The following is a 24,310-nucleotide window of genomic DNA, read 5'->3' as shown; positions in this document are numbered from 1 at the left end:
TAGCGCCTTTATCCAAGGCGCTTTACAGAGATTGTGCATTACATTCACCCATTCATACACCGATGGCAGCAGAAACCATGCAAGGCACCAACTAGCACATCGGGAGCAATTAGGGGTTCAGTGTCTTGCTCAAGGACACTTCGACAGTAACTCTGGGGGAGCCCGGGTTCGAACTGGCAACCTTACGGTTACCATCCAGGCACTCTACCCCTGAGCCACCGCCGCCCCACATTATTGTAGCTCAGTCGGTAGAGCTCTCGTCTTTGCACCACAAGGTCGTGGGTTCGATCCCGGGCACCGCCAATTCAGCATATATGAGCAGCATGGCTTGAAGTGGTGCTGTAAACACTGGGAGCTGATGGTAGGTATTGGCAGATACTGACATTCAATAAGCCTCTCTCACCTACGACTATTTCGCTGATGCGTACGAACACAACTCCACAGGCAACTAGAGCAGCTGCCAAGAAGAAAGTAGCCGTTGACCCCGTTGATCAAATTCCTAAACCGCTCTGTTTACACACCAACATGCAGACCATGTGCCCCGCATGCAGTTTGCTATAGACCCCCTGTCTAGTACAATGAGGAATGTGGCAGAAATTGAACTATGTACGATGACATGGGGAGTGTAAATAGTTCCATAACTCTCAGGTTGTGACAGTGAGCTGTCAACTGGCTCTGCTTCCCAACCAAACAGCCTGCTAACCTTTGAACTTCATATATTTGATCTTCGAGCGGTGACGTACAGTAGGACTCCCTGATCAAAGCCCATTGGCTTCCATTACTATTAAAAACAGATCCGTGGTATAAATGGTTATATGTTGCCCTCTGTATCATGATCTGAGAGCAGTGTTGGTTGAAACAGTCCACAGCCCTGATCTGGACATGATGGAGTGTGAGAGACTAGTGGTGCTTTGGTTGAGTTTCCTTCTCACCGTGTTTTCGCCTTTTCAGAGTATCTCTTTATAGGGCATGCGGGATAGGAGGCGAAGGGTGACGTATAACTACATTGTATTATTCTTTTTTTATTTTTATTTTTTATCCTTTACTTACCCAGGGTAGTATAGAGCACAAGTGCTCATTTTCAGCAATGCCCTGCACATAGAAACACACACACACACACACACACACACACACACACACACACACACACACACACACACACACGCACACCATCATCATCGGCGGTCACTCGTATCCGAGTATGACTGTCCTCCTTATTGGTCCTTGTGGGTCGTCAGGTGGCGATGGAGGCCGATTCTGGACCCGATTACTCTGGTGCAGTGTGGACAGGTGAATGTAGTGGTGGGTTTGGGTTGGACCGGTTTATTGGATGATTTATTGGATGCTCTCTCCTTCCTGAGTCTGCGCTTGTCCTGTGCAGCATGGCGGAGATCGTCATCATATCTTGCAGCACCCTCACGGACAAGGTTTCTCCAGGTCGTCCTGTCTGTTGCCTTGTCTTCCCAAGCTTTGAGGTCTATGTGGAAGTTCTTGAGGTTTGTTTTAATATTGTCCTTAAACCTCTTCTTTTGACCTCCCGGGGCCCTTTTCCCTTTTACAAGCTGGGAGTAAAGGACTTGTTTTGGGAGGCGAGAGTCGGGCATGCGGACAATATGGCCAGTCCATCTCAGCTGGTTTTGGGCAATGGTGGCAGTGATGGTGAGAGTGTTTGCCTCCTCCAGGACGCTGGTGTTGGTGCGCCGATCCTCCCAGCTAATCCTGAGGATTTTTCGGAGACACCTCTGATGGTAAGTCTCCAGTGCCTTTATGTGCCTGCTGTAAGTGGTCCAGGCTTCTGACCCATACAGAAGGGTGGGGAGCACCACAGCTTTATACACCAAGATTTTGGTCTTTGGTTGGAGGTCGCGGTTCTCAAAGACTCTCTTTCTTAGCCTTGAGAAGGAGCCACTGGCACAACTGAGGCGATGGTGTATTTCATCATCGATGACAGCATTTGAGGATAGGAGGCTGCCGAGGTATGGGAAGTGGTCCACATTTTCCAGTGTGATGTTGTCGATGGAGATGTTGGGGGGTAGGACTGGTGTACTGCTGTTTGGTGGTGGTTGGTGGAGTATTTGGGTCTTTTTTATGTTAATGGCCAGACCAAGCTGTTGGTATGCTTTCGCAAATGCGGATAAGATGGACTGTAGGTCCTCTTCTGAGAGGGCTACAAGGGCATTGTCGTCCGCATACTGCAGCTCCATGATTGAAACGCTGGTGGTTTGACCTTTAGCCCTGAAACGGTTGATGTTGAGGAGTTGACCTTCAGTCCTGTACATGATGTCAACTCCCTGGGGCAGATGCATGCTTGTGAGATGGAGGATAGCAGCAATAAAGATGGAGAATAGTGTTGGAGCGATGACACATCCCTGTTTGACTCCTGTGTCGACCCGAAAGGGTTCAGTTTCGTCTCCACTGCCGCTAAGTACTGTGGCTGACATGTTATCATGCAGCAGTCTCAGTACCCGGACATACTTTTCTGGGCAGCCAATCTTTGCCAGAACCAGCCAGAGGGCTTGGCGGTTCACTGAGTCAAAGGCTTTGGTGAGGTCTATGAAGGCCATGTATAGTGCAAGATTTTGTTCCCGGCATTTTTCTTGCAGTTGGCGAATAGTGAAAATCATGTCAGTAGTGCCTCTGTTTGGGCGAAATCCACTCTGAGACTCAGGAAGGATGTTTTCTGACAGGGGAGTGAGTCTGTTGGCCAGTACGCGAGCTAGGGCCTTCCCTATGGTGGACAGGAGAGGAATGCCACGGTAGTTTCCGCAGTCTGCCTTGTCTCCCTTCTTAAAGATGGAGACAATTAAGGCATCCCTAAGCTGTACAGGGATTTCTTCTTCTTCCCAGATTTTATAAAGCAGGGCATGGATGTGCGTAAGAAGGTCGGGTCCTCCTTTCTTTAGGACTTCTGCTGGAATGCCGTCGGGCCCAGCAGCCTTGTTGTTTTTCATGTTCTTAATCGCATCCATCACCTCATCCAGGCTGGGTGGTTCTCCCATGCTTTCAACAATGGGCTTTTGGGGGAGTCGCTCAAGAGCCTCCATCTGAGGAATAGTATCCCTGTTTAAGAGGTCCTTATAGTGCTCTTTCCACCTGTTTGCTATTGCCTCATTGTCCTTCAGAAGCAAGAGCCCATCTTTTGAGCGAAGGGGGGTTAGGCAGCGGTGTCTGGGACCATATACTGCTCTTGTGGCATCAAAGAATCCTCTTGTATCCCCAGAGTCGGCAAGCTGCTGGATTTCCAGAGCCTTATTTGTCCACCACTGGTTCTTCAGTTTCCTAACTTGCGTTTGGACAGCTGCCTTCGCTTTGGCATGGGCTTCTCTTTTCACCTTGCAGTGGATGTTATTTTGCCAGGTGATAAAAGTTTGCCGCTTGAAGTCAATGAGTTGCTGAATCTCTGTGTCATTCTCATCATACCAGTCTTGATGTCTCCGCTTTTTGTGACCAAGGATGTTTTTGCAGGAGTCCATGATGGCAGTGGACAGTATGCCCCAGTGTGTCTCAGTATCCTCCGGGTACTGTTTGGGCAAAGCTGTGCTAAGAGCATCCTGCAGCTGTTGTTGGTAGGTGGTGTCACCCAACAAGTCGATGTTAAGCTTTGGCCGGCACTGTCCTTTCTGCACCCTTCTTTTCCGCATTAAGCGAATAGACATGATGGAGCGAATGAGGCGATGGTCAGTCCAGCAGTCGTCTGCGCTGGTCATTGCTCTGGTGTTAAGGACATCGCGGTGGTCTTTGGAGCGGACAATGACATAGTCGATGAAATGCCATAGTTTGGAGCGAGGATGCATCCATGATGTTTTGAACTTGGTTTTCTGACGGAAAAGTGTGTTGGTGATGACCAGGTTGTGCTCTGAGCACTTGGTTAGCAGTAGTATGCCATTGGAGTTTGTGTTTCCAACTCCTTCTCTCCCCAACGTGCCCCTCCATAGGTGGTGGTTTCGTCCCACTCTGGCATTGAAATCTCCAAGAAGGATTAACTTATCCTCCTTGGGAACTTCAGATAGAATTTTGTCCAGGTCAGCATAGAAGGCCTCCTTTACTTCATCCTGTGCATCAAGCGTTGGTGCGTAGGCACTAATAACAGTGGCCATCTGACTACTTGCAAGCATCAGACGTATGGTCATTAGGCGCTCGTTGATGCCCACAGGGAGTTCATGGAGGTGGTTAATGAGGCAGTTCTTAATAGCAAAACCCACACCATGGATTCGTGGCTCATTTGCAGGCTTTCCTTTCCAAAAGAAAGTATATCCGCCCTTTTCCTCCTTCAGCTGCCCTTCATCAGCCAGTCGGGTCTCGGAGAGTGCTGCAATATCAATCTGGAACTTCCTTAGCTCTCTGGAGACGATAGCAGTTCTTCTTTCAGGTCGATCACTGGCTTGGTTGTCCGTGAGGGTCCGCACATTCCAGGCTCCAATACGTAATTTTTTATTTTTTTGTTTCTGACCGCATAATGGTGGTCCCTCTGGATGCGGTATTCCAGACAGGATTTTGTGAGGCAGGCTATGTTTAGGGTACCTTTTCTAACCCCTTCCCCTACTGGGGTGAGCAGAGTGGACCCTGAATAGGGCTGCTCAGTCATGGGTGCCACTGCCGAAAAGCTCTATCTGCCTCAAGTCCTTGAGCTTAGCGACTGAACTAAACACCCATCGCCTGTGTGCCAGGTTGTGGCTAGGGACTGCCGGACTTCACTGTCCTGCCCCCGTTACCACTTCCTGGACGCCACAGGTCTTTTCTTAATGTCCAGAATGTAGAATGGAGGGGTTCCTTTTCAGGAGGACGCCTGCGCGTGATGTCTTTTTACGTGGGGAGACTGATGCGCCTGCAGCCACCACACGGTCCTTGACAGAGAGGGGCCTGAATCCAATGGCATGGAGTCCATGACGACTGGAGACCACCCTCTGTTGCAGCCTTCATCCGCCTTCAGTGCCGTTGTGACTTACAGTGTCATCCTCCGCCACTTCCGCCGTTGGGGACTTTCTTTGGATCGCACTTTGTCTGGAACCTCCCCCTCGACCTTACCGCCATGGGTGACCCTACCAGGAGCTAAAATAAGCTCCCGACGGCATCGCTCTCAGGTTCATTGGAACACGCAAGGTTCTCCACCACGGCAAGGTGGCGATCCATGGAGAACACGCACACACACATGCACACGCATACGCACACGCGCACACACACACACACACATTAAAACTTGGGAGCTGACCAGTACAACCACAGTCATAGGCCTCAATTACACCTATACATCTAGCATACAACAATGTTGCATGGTAGAAGTCAAATGGTTTGATACAACATTTTTGTTTGATGTGGGGGAGGGGGGCACAACACAGCCATCAAACAAAAATGTTGGTGTAGAAGCCGTTTGGAGGAACGAGATGCGGAGCAGGCGACCAACAGTGGAGCGTCGGGAAGTTGGGAACGCTGATATGGTTCCCGTTTCGCATTTGAGTAAATGGTGCGCTGTGACTGGCCAGTCGCTGTGATTGACAGCCTACACCTAGACCTAACCCTAACCTTAACCTCAGTAAAACTAAACCTAAACCTAACCCTAACCCTAACCTCAGTAAAACTAAACCTAAACCTAACCCTAACCCTAACCTCAGTAAAACTATACCTAAACCTAACCCTAACCTCAGTAAAACTATACCTAAACCTAACCTCAGTAAACTATACCTAAACCTAACCTCAGTCAAACTAACGCAGTGGCTGGGGGGCGTTTCCAAGAACCCAAATGCGAAACGAATACCCTACGAGCGTCGGGAACGCTCCCCACCAATGGCTGCGCTGACGGATCTTGTAGGGAGGGAGTAAGCAACGGGGCGCGCACTGTGTGCACCAATACAGACACACGGCCCAGACCCAGACAGACTTATAGGCCTGCGGCTGTAACACGCACGCACACACAAGCACGCACGGACGCACGCACGCACTCATGCACGCATGCGCACACACACACACACACACACACACACACACACACACACACACACACACACACACACACACACACACACACACACATTCACACACACATTGGTATTTGCCGTACAAATGCCATGTTTTGTTTCTTTCCCATTAATGGCATTTTACTCAAATGATTTGGTCACATTAAGTGGGAGATATATAAGAATGGCAATGGCTGTAATTTAAATAACCGTTAAACGCACACAGTCCAAAGTCTGTCGCGTCTCACACGTGACCCGGTGGACCACCAAACTCAACCGTGAGAGGGGAGTTCAACATGCTTTAACCCGGGAACCCCTTTTGGTGTTTTAAAGCATTATGTTATACTTTAGCTATTGAAAAATAGCAGATCTACAAGCTTGTAGGTCTGCTTTTTTATTTATCCTGAAAACGTGGCACAAATCTTTGAATGTATATTCTTTCAGAGCTAATGTTTTTAACTCAAATCTTTGCTTCGGGGAGGTCCCTGGAACAACATATTTTCAGATGGGGGTCGGCGGGCAAATTCATATAATTCCTAGGGGTCCTTGACATGAAAATGTTTGAGAACGACTCTCTGACATAGATAACCCATAAATGGGTTAAGGGTCAATGTCCTGGCGGCCGGGTCAAATATGTCCTCAACAGGGTAAATAAACCTTTCCTCACAAAGACAATAGTGTCGGCTTCTTCGTCGTCTAAAACGATGACCGGAAATATTTGTCGGCTATACCTTTTCTTTCACAGACAAAAACTAAATAAGAACTAAATAAAGACTAAGCTATGTGAGGACAAAACAGAAAATGAGAGTAATATACGCTCAGGCGTCATTTCCGTCCAGCAGCTGTTTTAAAAAACCCGGAAGAGAGGCATGTTCTGGGCGTTTATTTGACACTTGAGTCAGTGTGCTTTACACCCTGTATGTTTTAAACACTCTGTTGGTTCGTTGCATATACATTAATGAATTGTTCTTGACTCAGAATCCCCTACTTTCCCAGTATAGCATTTTCCCTCTGTCCTCCTTGTGTTCTGACTGCCTATAACAGCTATAGTGTTGTGACTGTTGCCTGCATAGCTGGACTTTGATCCCCCCCCCCCCCCCCCTCCCAGGAGCAAAGATTTGAGTTAAAAAACATTCGCTCTGAAAGAATATATATTCAAAGATTTGTGCCACATTTTCACGATTTTTCAAAAGATAGCAGATCTACAAGTGCGTAGCGTGGCACTCGGTGTCGCACTATGAGCTTGTAGATCTGGAAAGTATAACATAATGCTTAAAACACCAAAAGGGGTTCCCGTCCACAATTGGTTTAGGGACAAGGCCACTCTGGTGTTTGGTGTTTGTTCGAGTGCACCGGGTAGGTATAGGCAGGCACAAACACTGGTGCATTTATATAGCGCCTTTATATAGTGCATTACATTCACCCATTCACACATACATTCATACACCGATTGCGGCGGAAGCCATGCAAGGCACCAACCAGCACATCGGGAGCAATTTGGGGTCCAGTGTCTTGCCCAAGGACACTTCGACATGTAGACAGGAGGAGGAGCCGGGATTCAAACCTCCGACCCATGGATCATTGGACGACCCGGTCTACCTCCTGAGCCACAGCCGCTGTATTTTTTGAGGGCCAAAAAACTAAAACAATAAAAGCTAAACAATAAAATAAAATAATGTATTCTAAAATGCACAGGGAGCCAATGGAGTGAGGCCAAGACAGGAGTGATAGAAAGAAAATCACACTTGTTTGAAGTCATTCTTTTTGTAGTTATGGCTGGTATTCTGTGTCAATCATTGCACTCTGCTTGCTCAAATTTTGTATATAGCTGTCTCTAAACACCAAATTACCACTTAGTATTACTAATGTTTGTTTCATATACCATTTCGCTGCTGTCGGGAGGAAACCTCATAACTCCATTTTAGATTTTTTTAAATCAGTGCTATTGAACACCCTTTACGTCTGTGTGTTGTTTAGAAAATATTGAACCAATGGAAAGAAAAAGTGCTTTGGACAAAACCTCTTAACTCCATTGGACCCTCAAAATGTCTGCTAAAGCAACTAACTCCACCACCTCTCCCCCTCTCATGGAAGTAATTGACAATATATAAAGTCACAACACCAACTTTGATGAGGCTGTATTGCTTTCTTTTAAAAATATAAGCTTTTCTTAACACCCCAATCGCCCAGGACGAAGTTTGCCGTCCTTTCAATTAGTAACACCCAGTGCCCAGGACGAAGTTTTTATATTGATATGAAAACCGATCGCATCGCTCTACAGCCGACGACAACGAAAATCTTAAAACGTGAATAACTCGCGATCTAAATCATCCCGTCTAATTCTAATAAAAGATAATGTGTTAGACGACCTCCCGCTGTCCAGTCGCTAGTCGCGTTAGATTTATACCTCCCGTTGTTGTCGATCGCCGTTAGAATGTTTGGGCTACATTTAGCTGCTTTTGCCACATCCGGTATAACTTCCAGTCCAACGGTAAAAGTGCTCCGTTGCTATAAATCGATTGGGCGCTATAATTTTATGGAATAAATAACCCCGGGCAATTAGAGTGTTTCCTGATTTATTTTTATTTTTCAATTCCTGAAAAAAAAGAAATAATATTTTCCTGAGTTATGAGGTTTCCTCCTGACAGCAGAGATTTGGAACATATATTGTTTTCTTCTTTTTGTACACATAATACAAAAAACGAAAGACCAAATGTATTTTATTTTATCCAAAGAAAGATATCAAGGAACAATAAAGTTCCTTAATTGATATCTTTCTTTTCTTCAGTGGAGCCTGGAATACAATATGAACAGGACGTTTCTGTGTGTATAATAATTTACATTGCACATGCACGGACGCACCCACACACACACACACACACACACACGTTTCTTAATTGTGAAGTGAAGTCTGTGAAGTCTAATCTGAATGGATAAAACAATAGTTCTATATTTTAGAAATAAGCTACTTGGTACTTAAAGCTTTCATGACTTGCATTTTCATTTATTTTTTTACTTTTAGGTTTCATGACCTCTTATTACAGCCAAACAACCTGAACTTTGAACATTCAGTGGATTTTCTGTGGTCTGGGATTTCCTCTGGAGCTGCAATGAAAACAGGCAAAATAGTGAAAACAGTGACATCTGCTGGCAGATTCCTGTGTCATATATGGGATTTGTGAACTCTTACCTCACACTCCACAGGCAATGGCCATGTCGGGCTCGGGAGTCGAACCTGCGGCACACTGAGACTGGATTACCAGTCGGGTGCCCAGACAGTTACGCCACCGCCTGGGCTATTTTATATTTTTTATGGAGGGACAGACAGTAGGCTGACAGGAAATGGGGAGAGAGATGGAGGGGTGACATGCAGTAAAGGCCATCGGGATCGAACCCACGGCACACTGCCAGACTGAATTACCAGCCAAGGTGCCTGGACCGCTGAGCCACGGCCCAGGCCGGTTGAAAAGTATCTGGCCACAAATAAATTAATGTACAAGTTCCAATCTGGCTTAAGAACATCCCACTCCACTGACACATGCCTTCTCTATTTGAGCGACCACATCAAACATGAGGTGGATGTGGGCAAATACCTCCAAAAGGCTTTTGACACCGTGAACCACTCCATACTGGTTAACAAGCTAAAAGCAATTGGTTTCGATAGCACATCAGTGAGCTGGATGAAATCCTACCTGGAGGGGAGAGAACAGATGGTGGAGGTGAATGGAACACTGTCCCCCCCCCACATCAGAGCCCTTGTTTGAGCCAGAAAACCCCAGACCACAGCAAATCTACTGAAAGTTTTTTACATGTCCCTTTAAAATCAGTGAACTGGACGGAGTTAAGAAAACAATGGCTGTCACTAGATTGTGTGTTAATAATACACACATACAATTATTGTAAATACATAAAATGAACAATGTAGGATAGGTGTTCTTCAATTGTTGTATCGAACCAAGTGCTTCAAATGGGAGCTTTTATTGACTGACACCACGCTTGAAATGCCGCAAATTGCATTACAATAAACGAGAGCAAATCACTTCCCCCGGGCGTGGGCAGAGTCACAGCTTGAAGCTTTGAATACGCGCCGTGGTGTCAGTCTATTGACTGAGTAATCGAAAACTGTATTAACAGTTTTCAGGAGAAAAAAAAGCAAAGGAAAGTTAAACATCAGCTCAGCACAAGGTCTGCTGCTAAAGAGGATTTGACACCCAAGAAAGCACTATAGGCATATGGCTTCTTTCCATTATGCTATTGATACTGAATTCATCAAAAGTAAACACAAACACGCACGCATGCACGCACCCCCCCCCCCCCCCCCCCCCCCCCCACACACACACACACAGACAGACAGACAGACAGACAAGATTTCAAACTGGCCAAAGTAACCCCCTTGCACAAGAAAGGGAGTAAATTAGACCACAGCAACTATACCGCCCTATTTCTATTCTAAGCTCCATCTCAAAAGTGATCGAAAAAATGAACAGGTTGAAAAGCATCATTTTTTTTTAGCTTACACCTTTTATTGGTTTTTTGAAGGGACAGACAGTAGGCTGACAGGAAACGGGAGAGATGGGGGAAGACATGCAGTAAAGGCCATGTCGGGCTCGGGAGTCGAACCTGCGGCACACTGAGACTGGATTACCAGTCGGGTGCCCAGACAGTTACGCCACCGCCTGGGCTATTTTATATTTTTTATGGAGGGACAGACAGTAGGCTGACAGGAAATGGGGAGAGAGATGGAGGGGTGACATGCAGTAAAGGCCATCGGGATCGAACCCACGGCACACTGCCAGACTGAATTACCAGCCAAGGTGCCTGGACCGCTGAGCCACGGCCCAGGCCGGTTGAAAAGTATCTGGCCACAAATAAATTAATGTACAAGTTCCAATCTGGCTTAAGAACATCCCACTCCACTGACACATGCCTTCTCTATTTGAGCGACCACATCAAACATGAGGTGGATGCGGGCAAATACCTCCAAAAGGCTTTTGACACCGTGAACCACTCCATACTGGTTAACAAGCTAAAAGCAATTGGTTTCGATAGCACATCAGTGAGCTGGATGAAATCCTACCTGGAGGGGAGAGAACAGATGGTGGAGGTGAATGGAACACTGTCCCCCCCCCCCCCCTCCCAGTGAGCTGTGGCGTTCCACAAGGAAGCATACTAGGGACTTTACTGTTCCTAATATATGTAAACAACATGACATCAGCTTGTGACTGCAACTTGTTCCTGTTCGCAGATGACTCGGCACTGCTAGTCTCGGACCTGCAGAACAAACTGCAGGTTGAAAAGGCCCTCAGCTCTGAATGCATGCATATGCATGCACCTCCTGATACCACAGCACCTCAAAGGCCCTTAAAACTAGGCTCCAGACTTCCCAAAACAAACTGATCAGGCTCCTACTTGGCCTCACCCCCCGAACCCACCTCACCCCTGTCCACTTTGACAGGCTGGAATGGAAGGGTCGACGACGATTGGGTCTGGTCCACAAGATTCAATACACCACCAAGATACCCATGTACCTGTCTAGATACTTCCTTAATGTTAATGATGTCCACACCCACAACACCAGAGGGAGTGCAACGAACCATGTACAACCCAGATTCGGCACAAACAAGGGACTAAATTCTTTACGCTCCTACGCCACCAAAATGTGGAACGCCTTACCAACAGTCATTAAGACATGCAAATCCCTTGACTCCTTCAAAACCGCTCTCAAAGGGCACCTACGGACGCCTGCAATTCGAAACTGGCCCCCGTAAAATCTGAATCCCCCGCCCACCCCTTTTTCCCATCACTGTATGTTACTTTTCCCTTTTTACTTCCTTTATGATGAATTCCTGTTCTGTTCTTTGACTACAGAAGTGTCTATTTGTACGTCTCTAAATGTTTTGATGAATTGAACAAGGTGGACCCTCTTGTAAACAAGTGTAATGCTTAATTAGGTCATCCACTCACAGTTAACAGTCTTTGTATTGAGTTTGTGCTTGAAATGTACTGTAATTCTGCAAACTGTTAATACATATTTCAATCAAGACAGACAGACAGACAGACAGACAGACAGACAGACAGACAATGTTCGTGTGTGTCTGTGTCACGTTGTGTGTGTTCTGTTCTTTGTGTATCGAAAACAAGTGCTTCAACTGTATCTGAAGTTCTGAACTGTATGCGTTGTGGTGAGTGAGTGACTGGGGAGCTGCTGACTACATTTCCCACAGTGCTTTGCGCGGCGGCGGCGAAACAGCGGCTCGCTCGCTCGCTCGCGCTACTACGCCTGTGCCTATAGTTGAGTTGAGTGCATGACAGCTACAACCACGGCGCCGAAACCAAGCGAACCGCCGGACGGACGGACGGGACGGACGGAGAGAGAGAGAGAGACAGATACTTAATACTTATTTTCAAAGCAAACCAAAAACTCGCAGTCATAGAGCAGCATAGATAGCAGCAGCCAGACCATAGAGCCTCCGTCATGGCGGCCACGGGTGGAGGGAAAATCCGAAGCAGAAGATACCACATCTCCTCCAAACCTTACGCCAAGAGCAGACAGGTTGGTACCCTAAATAAACCCCTCTGTGTCTTGTCTGTCTGGGAGGAGAGGAGGGTCCCCGTGGGGGGGACGGGACGGGCCAGGCCGGGCTGCGGACCACCACCACAGCACCACCACCGGCCCACCGGGCTGGTTGTGTTATTGTTGTGTTGTGTTGGATCAGACATTTTGTGGGCCCTGCTTGCTGGCTGGTCTGGGCTGACTGGCCTCCACGCGCTGCTATGCTAGCTGGAAAGAGCGTCATGCGGGTTCACACGCGCAGCGGCGACCCTGGAGAATTCTGTGACCCCGGACGGTGGCGGATCGCTGCCATAGAGTATATAAATATATATACTCTAAGGTCGCTGCCTTGTATGTTTTGTCGCAACGAGGGATTGATTAGATATTTATTTAATAATTTGCTTCGATCGATGTTTTGATCGCTTTTTTGATTCGGGGATTAATTCGATTTAAATTCAAATTAGCTTTATTTCCATGGATACATTGTTGTCAAAACAACTGTCAGAATATAATAAAAACGGTTGTGTGCTATACACATACACAGTTGGAACTTGGAAGAGGGGGTACAGCATTTAGTTTGGGGTCCCATCTTTTATTTGGCATTTCAACTAAAGAGGACTAGTTTAATGTCCCATTTCTATAGATTATTGGTTCCCCTAAAACACTGGGTCGGGAGGGACCCTTTATTTATTTTAGTTCTGTTTTATTTTAATTTTCACAACATTTTCGAAACAAAATTAAATACATTACCAAAGTAAAAAAACATTTCATGAATTACAAACAAAATTAAATGAAGAAATTCCATAAATTAGAAAACGAATGTTTTAAGATGTTGTGAAAATAGTGAGCTTGTAGATCTGCTAGTGTGTGTGTGTGTGTGTGTGTGTGTGTGTGTGTGTTGTGTGTCGGGCAAACGTTTCATGTCTCGTTTGGTTCTTGAGCTAAAAGGTTGTTAGATATGGACCAAACAAAGGTTGTTGAACATTCATTTTTGGTATCGTAAAAAAAAAGAAACAGCGACACCGGAGGTCACTCATTTCAACGTGGTCACTCACGGCGGCGTAACACAACAGCCCGTAATGCTAAGTTAGCATTATTAGCATGCTACATTCCCTCCCCGGAAAATGATATAGTTAGCTGCTAGCCTAGCCTAGCCTGCTTAGGTAGCTAGCGGAACGTAACGTGTAGTCAACGAGTCTCCGTTGACAAGTGTGTGTGTGCGTGCACGTGTATTAACTAACACGCAGAGAGGGTTAAACTGAACAACAGTGTTGTCACCGGTTGTTTTACCGGCCGTTACACTGCTGTCTGTCTGTGGACATTATGAACCGTTAGCCGTTAGCCCGTCAGCCCAATCCGTGCTGCTGCTAACCTAACGGCCGCGCATTGTGTGCCGCCGCCGGCCGCCTGCCTTCTTATATAGTTATAACGTTTCTCTGTCGCTTGCCGACAAGAAAAAGAACATGCTCTTCTTCAAGTGGCGGGGCCACATGAAGCCTGTTTCTTTCTTTCTTTATTGTCGACATGTTAAGCGACAACGGCCGAGGCGGCGAAGATGTTGAAAGAGAGAACGGCAAAAACGTTGATCTTTTTGAACCGGCGACTCGGCTGCCGCTAACGGCTCGCCAGCTGTAGCCTCATACTGACTGCTGCGTAGGAGCGTGTGTGTGTGTGTGTGTGTGTGTGTGTGTTGGTTATGAACCCACATGGTTCCAACTGGAGGAGGTGTACCGTAATTCCTCTCATAAATATCTGGATCAAACAGATTCTGGGGTGTACAACATCATCCCCACGTTGTGTTGTTCAGTCAGTCAAGGCTTTTCCTTGTTTCCCTCGATCCCCAAAAGTCCTTCTCTTGTTTGTTTTTGTTTTTTTTGCTTTGTTTAAATTGGGGTTAAAATGCAGCCTTTAGCATGTTAGCAGCAGCAGGAGCCCTAGTATTAAAAAAATGGTGCCACAGAGTAGACTCACTAGAGTTCCTTTGAGGACAAGAGCTGGGAGGAAAAAGAGGAAGGCGGGATCTGATCTCTCAGCTGGTTGAGTGAAGACAACCCCAACACAGCCCGGCTCACACATTTATCAAACCTGAAGTTGCAGTTGCAATGGATATTTTTTTTTTTAAATATATCAATTAAATCGATCAATCTAATCACATGTTCATATTCATAACTGTCATGTTGCAATAAGCATAATTGTAATTATTTGTTTGGGTTCCACTTCTCACATAACAGACTTGCCAGGCCAGCTAGTGTGCATTTCGAAACTCCCACCACATGTAAAACTGTCCATATTTGCAAATCGTTGACATTTTAAGATGCTATCAAAACACGTTTTGGATTTAATGCTCGGGAGTGAAAATGCGTTACTTGGCCCAAGTATTGACATTTCGGACTCGGCTACCCGGCTAGCCGGGACTTCAAACGGTAGTGCTTTGCTTGCTGCGTTTCACACCAAAGTAAACAAGACGTGCAGAAGTAGTGGTGAACTTTACCTTGACAGTGTTTGTTGTGTTTAAACAAGTGCGTTGGCCGGATTACTAATTTAGGTTGGCCGTTAATTGTCTCACAAATATTAATGATTTTGATCTTGTTCTATATGCATTGAACATTTGTATTTCTGTTTGCCGCTTAGGATTCGTATTGACAAATTGCACAGGGAAGATAAGACTTATAACTTAAATATACAAAGAAATCACAGACACATTTAATGTTTTCTTTCCAAAATATTTACAGAATTGCAGAAATGGTTGATCCACAAGCTTACAACACGTCATTGTGACGTGTTGTAAGCTATTTTTTTTCTGTAAGCAATTTTTTTTAAATCTATGGACATTTTTCAACATGGAAACCATTGAAGACTACGCAAAAATAATTGCGGGTTATCTCACATAATAGTGTAATAACTGACAGGCCTAGTATCTACATGTCATGATGTGACTTCCTTGGTGAAATTCTCTAGGAATGGAAATTCCTCTTCGCTGACCTTTTGGCCCCCCGTGTCTTCAACATGTGGAGGCTCCGCTCCGTGGTAGTACTGCAGGTTTCTACACACACACGTGTGCTCTCTGTCAAAACGTGGCTCATGGGGCTGTGAGGCGTGCTGGCTGGGGCCCGGGTGGCCTCTCTGCCGTGGTGGTGGTGGTAGTGGGGGGCCCGTGGGTGGACGGGTGGCCTCTTTAGACTCTCGGTTGTTAGACCATGAGGCCATGAACACAAAAGCAAGGGCTCGCAACTCACTTTGTAGTGCTCCCAGGTGTATTCATTCACAGGACATACAAGACCATAAAGGCCAGCCATGTGGCCTGGAAATACAGTCCGTAGCCACGTCCGGTTTTAGCACCGCAAACCCATTTCAAAAAGTGCCCCCAAAACCCGAACCCGAACAATATTTGGGTTTGACTTTCCATTAGTCCAACATTTTGTGGCCACTTCAGGCCGCGTGCGGTTATGGATAATATGGTTATAGGCCAGGGTTAAGGGTAGGGTTAGTATTTAGTAATGTCGGAATAACAAGCCGTCGGACTAATGACACACAGACCCACAATATTCGCCCACGTGGGCTATCAGTGTGTGTGTCACCTTTTTTGGCAATAACACATGCACCTGCTGTCCACTGCCTAGCTACTAGCACCTCCTAGTATGCACAGCTTTGTGTGTCTGTGTGTGTAGTGTGTACCACGGAAATGATTTGATTGGCCGAGCATGGAATGTGGCGGTGCATAAGTTTGTTAGACATACAGACAAACAGTCCGACAGGCATTAAGGGCCGATTCATACTCCTATTCTACCGCTGTAGTGCCGAAATCAGGGCTCGTCAGAAACTTTCAGTAGCACTGAAGAGCCGACTTTAGGACGGTACCCCTCAAATTACGTCACACTGTAGGCTCTACAGAGCCGAACGGACTTTTATCCGGCTCTAAAATAGGAGTATGAATCGCGCCTTAGACCAACAACACTGTTACAACTAACCCGTGGCGCGTTAAAACTCACCTGTGGCTCCCGACATGCCGTGGCTTCTTGTGAGGTTAAGTTTAGGGTTTCCGTTTTTTTTGGGGTAGGGGGTCGGACTAATGCCCGTAGGACTGTTAATACGTCGGCCCAAACACATGTGCCCCGGAAGGTGATGTATGATGATATAAGTAGGGATGCTCCGATATGTGTTTTTTGGGGACAGATACCGATCACCGATTGTTTTTGTCATGATCGGCCGATACCGATAGGTCCAATACTGATCGGGTGAAATGTTGCAAATTTTAATATTTCCAAAATTATTATGTCTTAACTGTTCCCATGTGTGTGTGTGTGGAGGAAGGGGAGAATGTTTAGGCCTGTCACAAAAATGCTAAATTATATTATGCTCTATATCTGGTTGACATTTATACCACTTAAATGGTTTGTAAAAGATCAGTTTTTCCAGATAAGGTAAATTGCCGATCACAGGTAGGGTACAGTAAATGCAGATTACCGATCAGAGTGAATATCGGCAAATTATCGGAGCATCTCTAATGATAAGAGCGGAGAGCGCCCCTCACTTCACACAAGTTTTTTTAAATATAATGTTAAACCGACTTAGTCTGTGGAGATTACTGGTGCAAGACATTTATGGGAGATGCTTTCTTTTCCTCTCGTCACATCAAATCACGCCATGGTCCAATTTATTTCACACTGTCCAGCGTTGCAGAGGAAAGTGCATTATAGCCACCGAGTTGTTGCATAATTAAACTTCAGTTTGCTGAAAATATGGATTAACCCATTTAGGCCTGACAGTTTTCTGAAATACCTATTTTTCTATATCGAATTCAGTGGTGCTCAATATTTCACATCAAGGACCCCCATCTGAAAATGTTATTCCAGGAACCTCTCGGAAGCAAATAATTGAGTTAAAAATGTTCACTCTGAAAGAACATGCATTAAAAGATTTGCGCCACATTTTCAAGATTAAAAAAAATCACACCCATGTGAACCGAGTGGTGCAACTCCGCTCTCTACTCTCTCTCTCTCTCTCTCTCTCTCTTATATAGCAGGCAACAGTGCAGTACTACAGCACCCCTACTGGCCCCTACTGGTATATACTGCTGCTCATTAACGTCACATAGGTGCATGTACAACACATGACACGGACATTGCTGTTCCTTGAAGTGGTTGCACCACTCAAAAAGGCAGATCTACAAGCTCGTAGCACGGCACTCAGATCTGCTACTTTTCAATAGCTAAAAGTATAACATAACGCTAAAGGGCAGCAGAATCACGACTAGGTCGTCAAAGCCAAGCCGTGCAAATGTATGCTAGGTTTCACCTGACGAAAACGGAAAGAATCCACGTCCCCTTTCGGGGTGCTGTGGGGGGTACAGGCTTTAGTTCTCCGACGCACCAAAGGTCCGACAGTCATTAGACCGACAACCTACCCTAACCCGAAAACAAGCACGAAACGACGCATTTCGGGAGCGATGGGTGACTTCCGCATGTCGGACCCGTGGTCCGTCAGATATCGTAGTCCTCTCTTCTGGTTTCTAAACTCCCCTGTCTAGAGTCTGGCTTGCTGTATAATATGTCCCTCGGATTCATGGTTCTCGTTGACTTTACTCGGTTGACTCACTGTGTGCCGGTAGCCACACAGTGAGTCACAGTAGGCTTTAACACCATTCTGGGCGGGAACCCCTTTTGGTACTTTTAAGGGTTATGTTATATACTTTAGATATTGAAAAAATAGCAGATCTACAAGCTCATAGCGTGGCACAGAGTGCTGCGATATGAGCTTGTAGATCTGCTATTTCTTTGAAAAATCTTGAAAATGTGGCTCAAATTATTGAATATATATTCTTTCAAAGTGAAAGTTTTTAACTCAAATCATTGCTTCTGGGGGGGGATCAAAGTCCAGCTATACAGGCAACAGTCACAACACTATAGCTGGTATAGGCAGTCAGGGTCGGCGGCCAATTGCATATAATTCTAGGGGTCCTTGACATGAAATATTGAGCACCACTGATACAGAATCATAGGTATTTCAGAAAACTTTAGGATTTAGAAGCCTTTTTTATTTTTAGAATCGGCCTCGGGTCTAAATGGGTTTAATAAGGCCTGAAAAGCCGAACACGCTCACTCCACCTAAAGCACACACAACTCGGCTTCTGTTTCAAGCCAACGTGAAACACTTCCTGGGAGAACAATGCCACATGCACGGCTCACCTCCCTGCCTGAGGCGCTGGGCTCCCATGACCATGACCTTGTCCACAGTGGAACTGGGGCACCCTTAAATCTTTAAAATCACACAGATAATCCATAGGAACTGTGGCTTACGGTCTTACGGACGATGATCCAGCGGTTCGTCTGAGTAGCGGACGGTCCTTCTCTGGTTGAAGCATGATGAGCATTATGTTATACTTTAGCTATTGAAGAATGGCAAGCTCGTAGCGCGGCGCCGAGTGCCGCGCTACGAGCTTGTAGGTCTGCTATTTTTTGAAAAGTCTTGAAAATGTGCTGTAAATCTTTGAATATATTCTTTCGGAGTGAACGTTTAAAAAAACAACTCAAATCGTTGCTTCTGGGGAGGTCCCCTGGAACAACATATTTTCAGATGGGGGTCGGTGGACAATTACATATATATTTGGGGGTCTTTGACATGAAAATGTTTGAGAACCAACTGACATAGAAACATAGGGTTTTCAGAAAACTAAAGACATTTATAGAATCGTCCTCAGGCCAAAGTGGGTTAAGGTCAGACAGGTTGAAGCAGTGCAAGCTAGGGCTGTCACCATTACAACTTTAATTTGACAATTAATTGTCACAAAATAATGGCCATTAACAATTTAATTGTGTTTTTTTTTTGGTGCATTGAACATTGGAGGGTTACAATTTGTATTTCTGTTTTGTCTTTTAGGCTTGGCAATCACAAATTGCACAGGACGGATATCAACTAATAACTTAGAAATGTGCCAGTGAATTCTTTGTAGCCTATTATTTAAGTTTTTCCAAAAAAGTAGCGGATCTACTGCCATTTGTTTGTATAGACATGCGTCAACATGGCATCGATTTTGTGTGTGTGTGTGTGTGTGTGTGTGTGTGTGTGTGTGTGTGTGTGTGTGTGTGTGTGTGTGTGTGTGTGTGTGTGTGTGTGTGTGTGTGTGTGTGTGTGTGTGTGTGTGTGTGTGTGTGTGTGTGTGTGTGTGTGTGTGTGTGTGTGTGTGTGTCGAGCTGAATGAATGCCAGAGGTACCCATACTGTAGTTATCAGGTGCTGAGAGCTACACAGCGAATATGAAGTGGTGTAGCAGAGAGGCTACACAGCGTATATGAAGTGGTGTGTGTAACAGATATGGTGTGATGCTGACACACCATATTTCCAGAAAGTGGTCGGCGGTGAATTACATATACTTTTTGGGGTCCTCCATGAAATATTGAGAACCACTCAACATTAGGGTTGGGTGACGATACGAATACATCGTCAATCGCGAATATACGAATCCAATCGCCGAATATTTTTATTAGGCGATTTCTCGGGACGATTTAGCCCAATTAACATGTAAAGTGTGAGCAACATGTAGTAACAGCGGCCGGGTGAAAATCCCCCGTTATAATGGTATGCTCCCAGCCTCCTACAGTCCCCGCACTCAGCACTGTCAGCAGCCAGCATCGGGCACCGGGGCACGGCACTTACGGCAGCCGCCAGCCAAAGTAAAGGCTGGGAACTGGGAGGATGTAGCCTACATGTTGTTTAAGCTCCGGAGTCCAGACCCATGCAGTTTAATAATATACAGTCACAACAGAATGCACACTGCTGTCTCGTGTCTCATCACAATCCCAATGCGCCACCCGTGAGTGGCGGGGGGGGGAAATAAAAAAAACTTTCTACTAGTGTTAGTGTATAGGCTCGGGGATCATAATAGCGCTTAGCTTAGCATTAGCTTAGCGTGTAGCCAATACTGGTGCAACCCACTGATTGAACTTCATCTCCGCCTGTAATCCAAGTTATTTTTATTGACAACGTGAACGAACCCCGACACCAGCGCTGCAAAAATAGACAGATCTACAAGCTCTCAACGCATAGCGAACGGCACTGCAAAAAGAGGCAGGACGCGATGCCTTGAGAGCCTGTGTGGATCAGCCCGGGGCGGCCGCAGCAGCTTGTGGGCTCCGCTCCGAGCCTCCGACGTGCGGGGAGGGAAGGGAGCTAGTTACCCTGCCTGGCTGCGCTGCAGTCTGCAGAAACAGACTGATCTACAAGCTCTCAACGCCTAGCGAACGGAGCTGCGAAAACAGGCAGGACGCGGCGCCTTGAGAGCTTGTAGATCTGGCTTTTTTGCGACCTGCAGTGAGCTGTTCTCACTTTACTTTTATGACACGAATACATCGTCAATCGGCGAATATTGGTCAGACGATTGGCGGTTGAAAGAAATTGGCATATCGCCCAACCTTACTCAACATAGGTATTTCAGAAAACTGTCAGGATTTAGTTTTAGAAGACAATCAAAGGGGTCGACACTATGCCAGTCTAACCAGCGATCCGACACAGGGGTAAGGGGTCGACACTATGCCAGTCTAACCAGCGATCCGACACAGGGGTAAGGGGGTTGACACTATGCCAGTCTAACCAGCGATCCAACACAGGGGTAAGGGGTCCACACTATGCCAGTCTAACCACTGATCAGACACAAGGGGTAAGGGGTCGACACTATGGCAGGTAAATATAATGTTGAGGGATGTGGAGTTTGCTTTGGAGTTGCCCAAACTGCAAGTGCACATTTGAGTGTGGAGTCTGCTATAAAAACAGCACTATATATATATATATAGCTAGATAAACACAACACGAGATCACAACACTGATATTCGGTATCGGCTAACACTGAAATTGTGGGATCGGGAACGGAAAAAGTGTATCTGGAGTCGGGACATCCCTAGTTTGGTCCATTGAATTCCATGCGTTGGATCACTAGGGTCAACGTGGGTCAAGACATATCACAACACTAAAACTGTCTTGGTGTGGTTTAGGGCTTTAGTCACCTGGAATGTCTGTGTTAATCTGGTTTTAGTCGACTGAATGTACAGTTGATTTAGCCGACTAAAATGTATTTCGGCGGGCCTCGATGCCGTCGTAGTGACTGTTCTTACACTTGCTGAAAATGGCCGATCTACAAGCTCGCTGCGACGCGTTGTGAGCTTGTAGATTGCATATGTTCAGTTTAGTAGCTTAGTTTCAATTTAGTTTTTATTTAGTTTTCATTTAGTTTCCATTTAGTTTTCGTCGGTGGGAAAAGGTTGTCGACGAACACTTTTCGTCTTAGTTTTAGTCGACACTGTTCCTCACTCACCACCAGTCCATTCCCTGTGGTATTAGTATAGTGTATATAGTCATAAATTACAGCATTGTCATCGTCTTGTTGTAGTCAAAGTTCTTTCCGTCGTGGTTAATGTACCTGTCTGTCTGAGCCCCAGGTGAATAGGATGGATTTATTTTGTCTTCTAAATTGGTTCCTCTGGAATAATCCATTCTAACTCTGGTTACATCTCTACATGGCATGCACCGGCTGATGCTTGCGCCTAACTTCATAAAAATGTAGGTTTTCAAAATATTGTTGGGGTCTACAGTTCGTCAGTCCTAGGCTAAATGCACTTAGAGTTGTACTCGTACTCTGTCTGGAAAAAAAAGGTATCGGGACAAGTACCGGTACTTAATTAGTTGTACTCCGATACGAGTACTTTAGTGCCGATGCGAGTACTTTGTTTTTGTTGAGTAACCACTTATTTTACCCCCTTTTTCTCATAGATGCAGTTGGATCATGCTTGTAGATTGGCTGTTTTGAGGCGATTATTTAGCTGCAGTGTTGGGTCAGACTTGCTCCCGTTGCATTCGTTCAGCCTATAGTGTCAATTGGATGTTTTGGTACTCGGGTCGGAGTGTCGAGGCCGGTTCCGAGTAAAAGTACTTGAGGGTGTTATCGGCCCGAGTAGCCGATAAGGTTGGGCGATATGCCAATTCCTTTCAATCGCCAATCGTCTGTCTAAAAATCGGCGATTGACGATGTATTCGTGTTATTAAAGTAAAGTGAGAACAGCTCACTGCAGGTCGCAAAAAAGCCAGATCTACAAGCTCTCAAGGCGCCGCGTCCTGCCTGTTTTTGCAGCTCTGTTCGCTGCTGTTTAGATGAAGTGAAGTTGGAACGGACAAGCAGCTGCAAGCTAAGCTAACATCACAACCACTGGCTGGTGACAGTGTTAAACATGTAGCCTGCCTGCCCTAGTAACTTCTCCTGGAGAAGTCTTGCCTCCCCGCACCGGCGTCGGAGGCTCAGAGGGGCGCCCACATGCTGCTGCTGATTCACAGGCTCTGAAGGCGCCGCGTCCTGCCTGTTGCTGCAGCACCGTTCGCTACGCGTTGAGAGCTTGTAGATCTGTCTATTTTGCAGCGCTGGTGTTAGCGTTAGCTTAGCGTGTAGCTACTGATTCAACACACTGAACTTCATCTATACCAATACTACCAGCCTGTTTTTTTTTTTTTTCCACGACTTCACGGGTGGCGCATTGGGATTGTGATGAGACACGAGACAGCAGTGTGCATTCTGTTGTGACTGTATATTATTAAACTGCATGGGTCTGGACTCCAGAGCGTAAACAACATGTAGGCTACAGTACAGACAGTAACAGTAGCCTTCCTCGGCTCGGCTCACAGTGAGCAACTGAGCATCACGGCTGCGGGGACTGGGAGTCGGGACCATACCATTATAACGGGAGGAGGGGATTTCCACCCGGCCGCTGTTACTACTTTGCTGGCCCAAATTGATTCACATGTTGCGCACACTTTACAGGTTAAAAATCGTCCCGAAAAATCGCCTAATAAAAATATTCGGCGATTGGATTTGTATATTCGCGATTGACGATGTATTCGTATCGTCACCCAACCCTAGTAGCCGATGCCAGTATCTGTATCGGAACAACTCTAAATGCACTATCTTTGCATCTTCATGTCGCTGGCCTCCATTGACAATGAATGGTAGCCTGTATCTTTGTATCTTCATGTCGCTGGCTTCCATTGACAATGAATGGTAGAGTGTATCTTTGTATCTTCATGTCGCTGGCTTCCATTGACAATGAATGTAGACTGTCTTCATGTCGCTGGCTGAGTGCAGCATTAGTGTCAAGGCTTTCGGCCCAGTCTTGATTTACATAACTCTGGATAAGTAAGCAGTGCAGCCAGTGTTTTTCGTCGACTAAAACTAAGACGAAAAGTGTTCGTCGACTACACTTTTTCACTGACAAACTGAATGGAAACTAAATGAAAACTAAGCTATGACGACTAAGACTAAATATACTGAATTTCGTCAACAAATAAAACTAGACGTTAAAATGTTAGGAAGGGACTAGTGGACAAGAGATCCAGCATAAGTCATTTTACAATTGGTTGCATGCTGAAAATAGCTGATCTACAAGCTCACAACGTGTCGCAGTGCGACACGTTGTGAGCTTCTAGATCGGCTATTTTCAGCAAGTGTTAAACCAGTCATTACGACTAAAAATCAAATTTTGCTGCCAAAAACAACACTTGAGTGCAGCAGGAGTTACCTATGCTGTGTGGCCTGATTCTATGAAGGATACCACTGTGATAATGATAAGCCGGGGTTAAACCCAAAGTTAGCCGACTAATCCAATAATCCCTAGTGCTTCTTTGACATGTAGGCAGATCTACCACCTGATCTACAAGCTCACACTGCGGCGCAAAGGGGCGCATTGTGAGCTAAAAATGAGCTTGTAGATTTGCTATTTTCACTACTTCATCTAATTTCAACACTAGTTAAACACTTTTTTTTTTTAATGGAA

General features: G+C 45.9%; 1 protein-coding gene across 5 annotated transcripts in view; it reads left to right on the top strand.

The window, feature by feature from the left end:
* Window positions 1-12,243: 12,243 nt before the first annotated feature.
* The window catches only part of nup153 (nucleoporin 153), a 63,053-nt gene continuing 50,986 nt past the window's right edge, over window positions 12,244-24,310 (top strand). For all 5 annotated transcript variants that reach the window (XM_083779186.1, XM_083779188.1, XM_083779187.1 and 2 more), the window contains exon 1: window positions 12,244-12,504. In XM_083779186.1, the coding sequence (XP_083635312.1) occupies window positions 12,427-12,504 (78 nt within the window). In that variant the 5' untranslated portion in view covers window positions 12,244-12,426. The remainder of the gene's footprint in view (window positions 12,505-24,310) is intronic.

Source organism: Protomyctophum parallelum (assembly GCF_964188405.1).
Source record: "Protomyctophum parallelum genome assembly, chromosome: 1".
Classification (NCBI taxonomy): Eukaryota; Metazoa; Chordata; class Actinopteri; order Myctophiformes; family Myctophidae; genus Protomyctophum; species Protomyctophum parallelum.
Note: the sequence above shows the minus strand (reverse complement) of the source record. Positions and strands in the feature narration are given on the sequence as shown.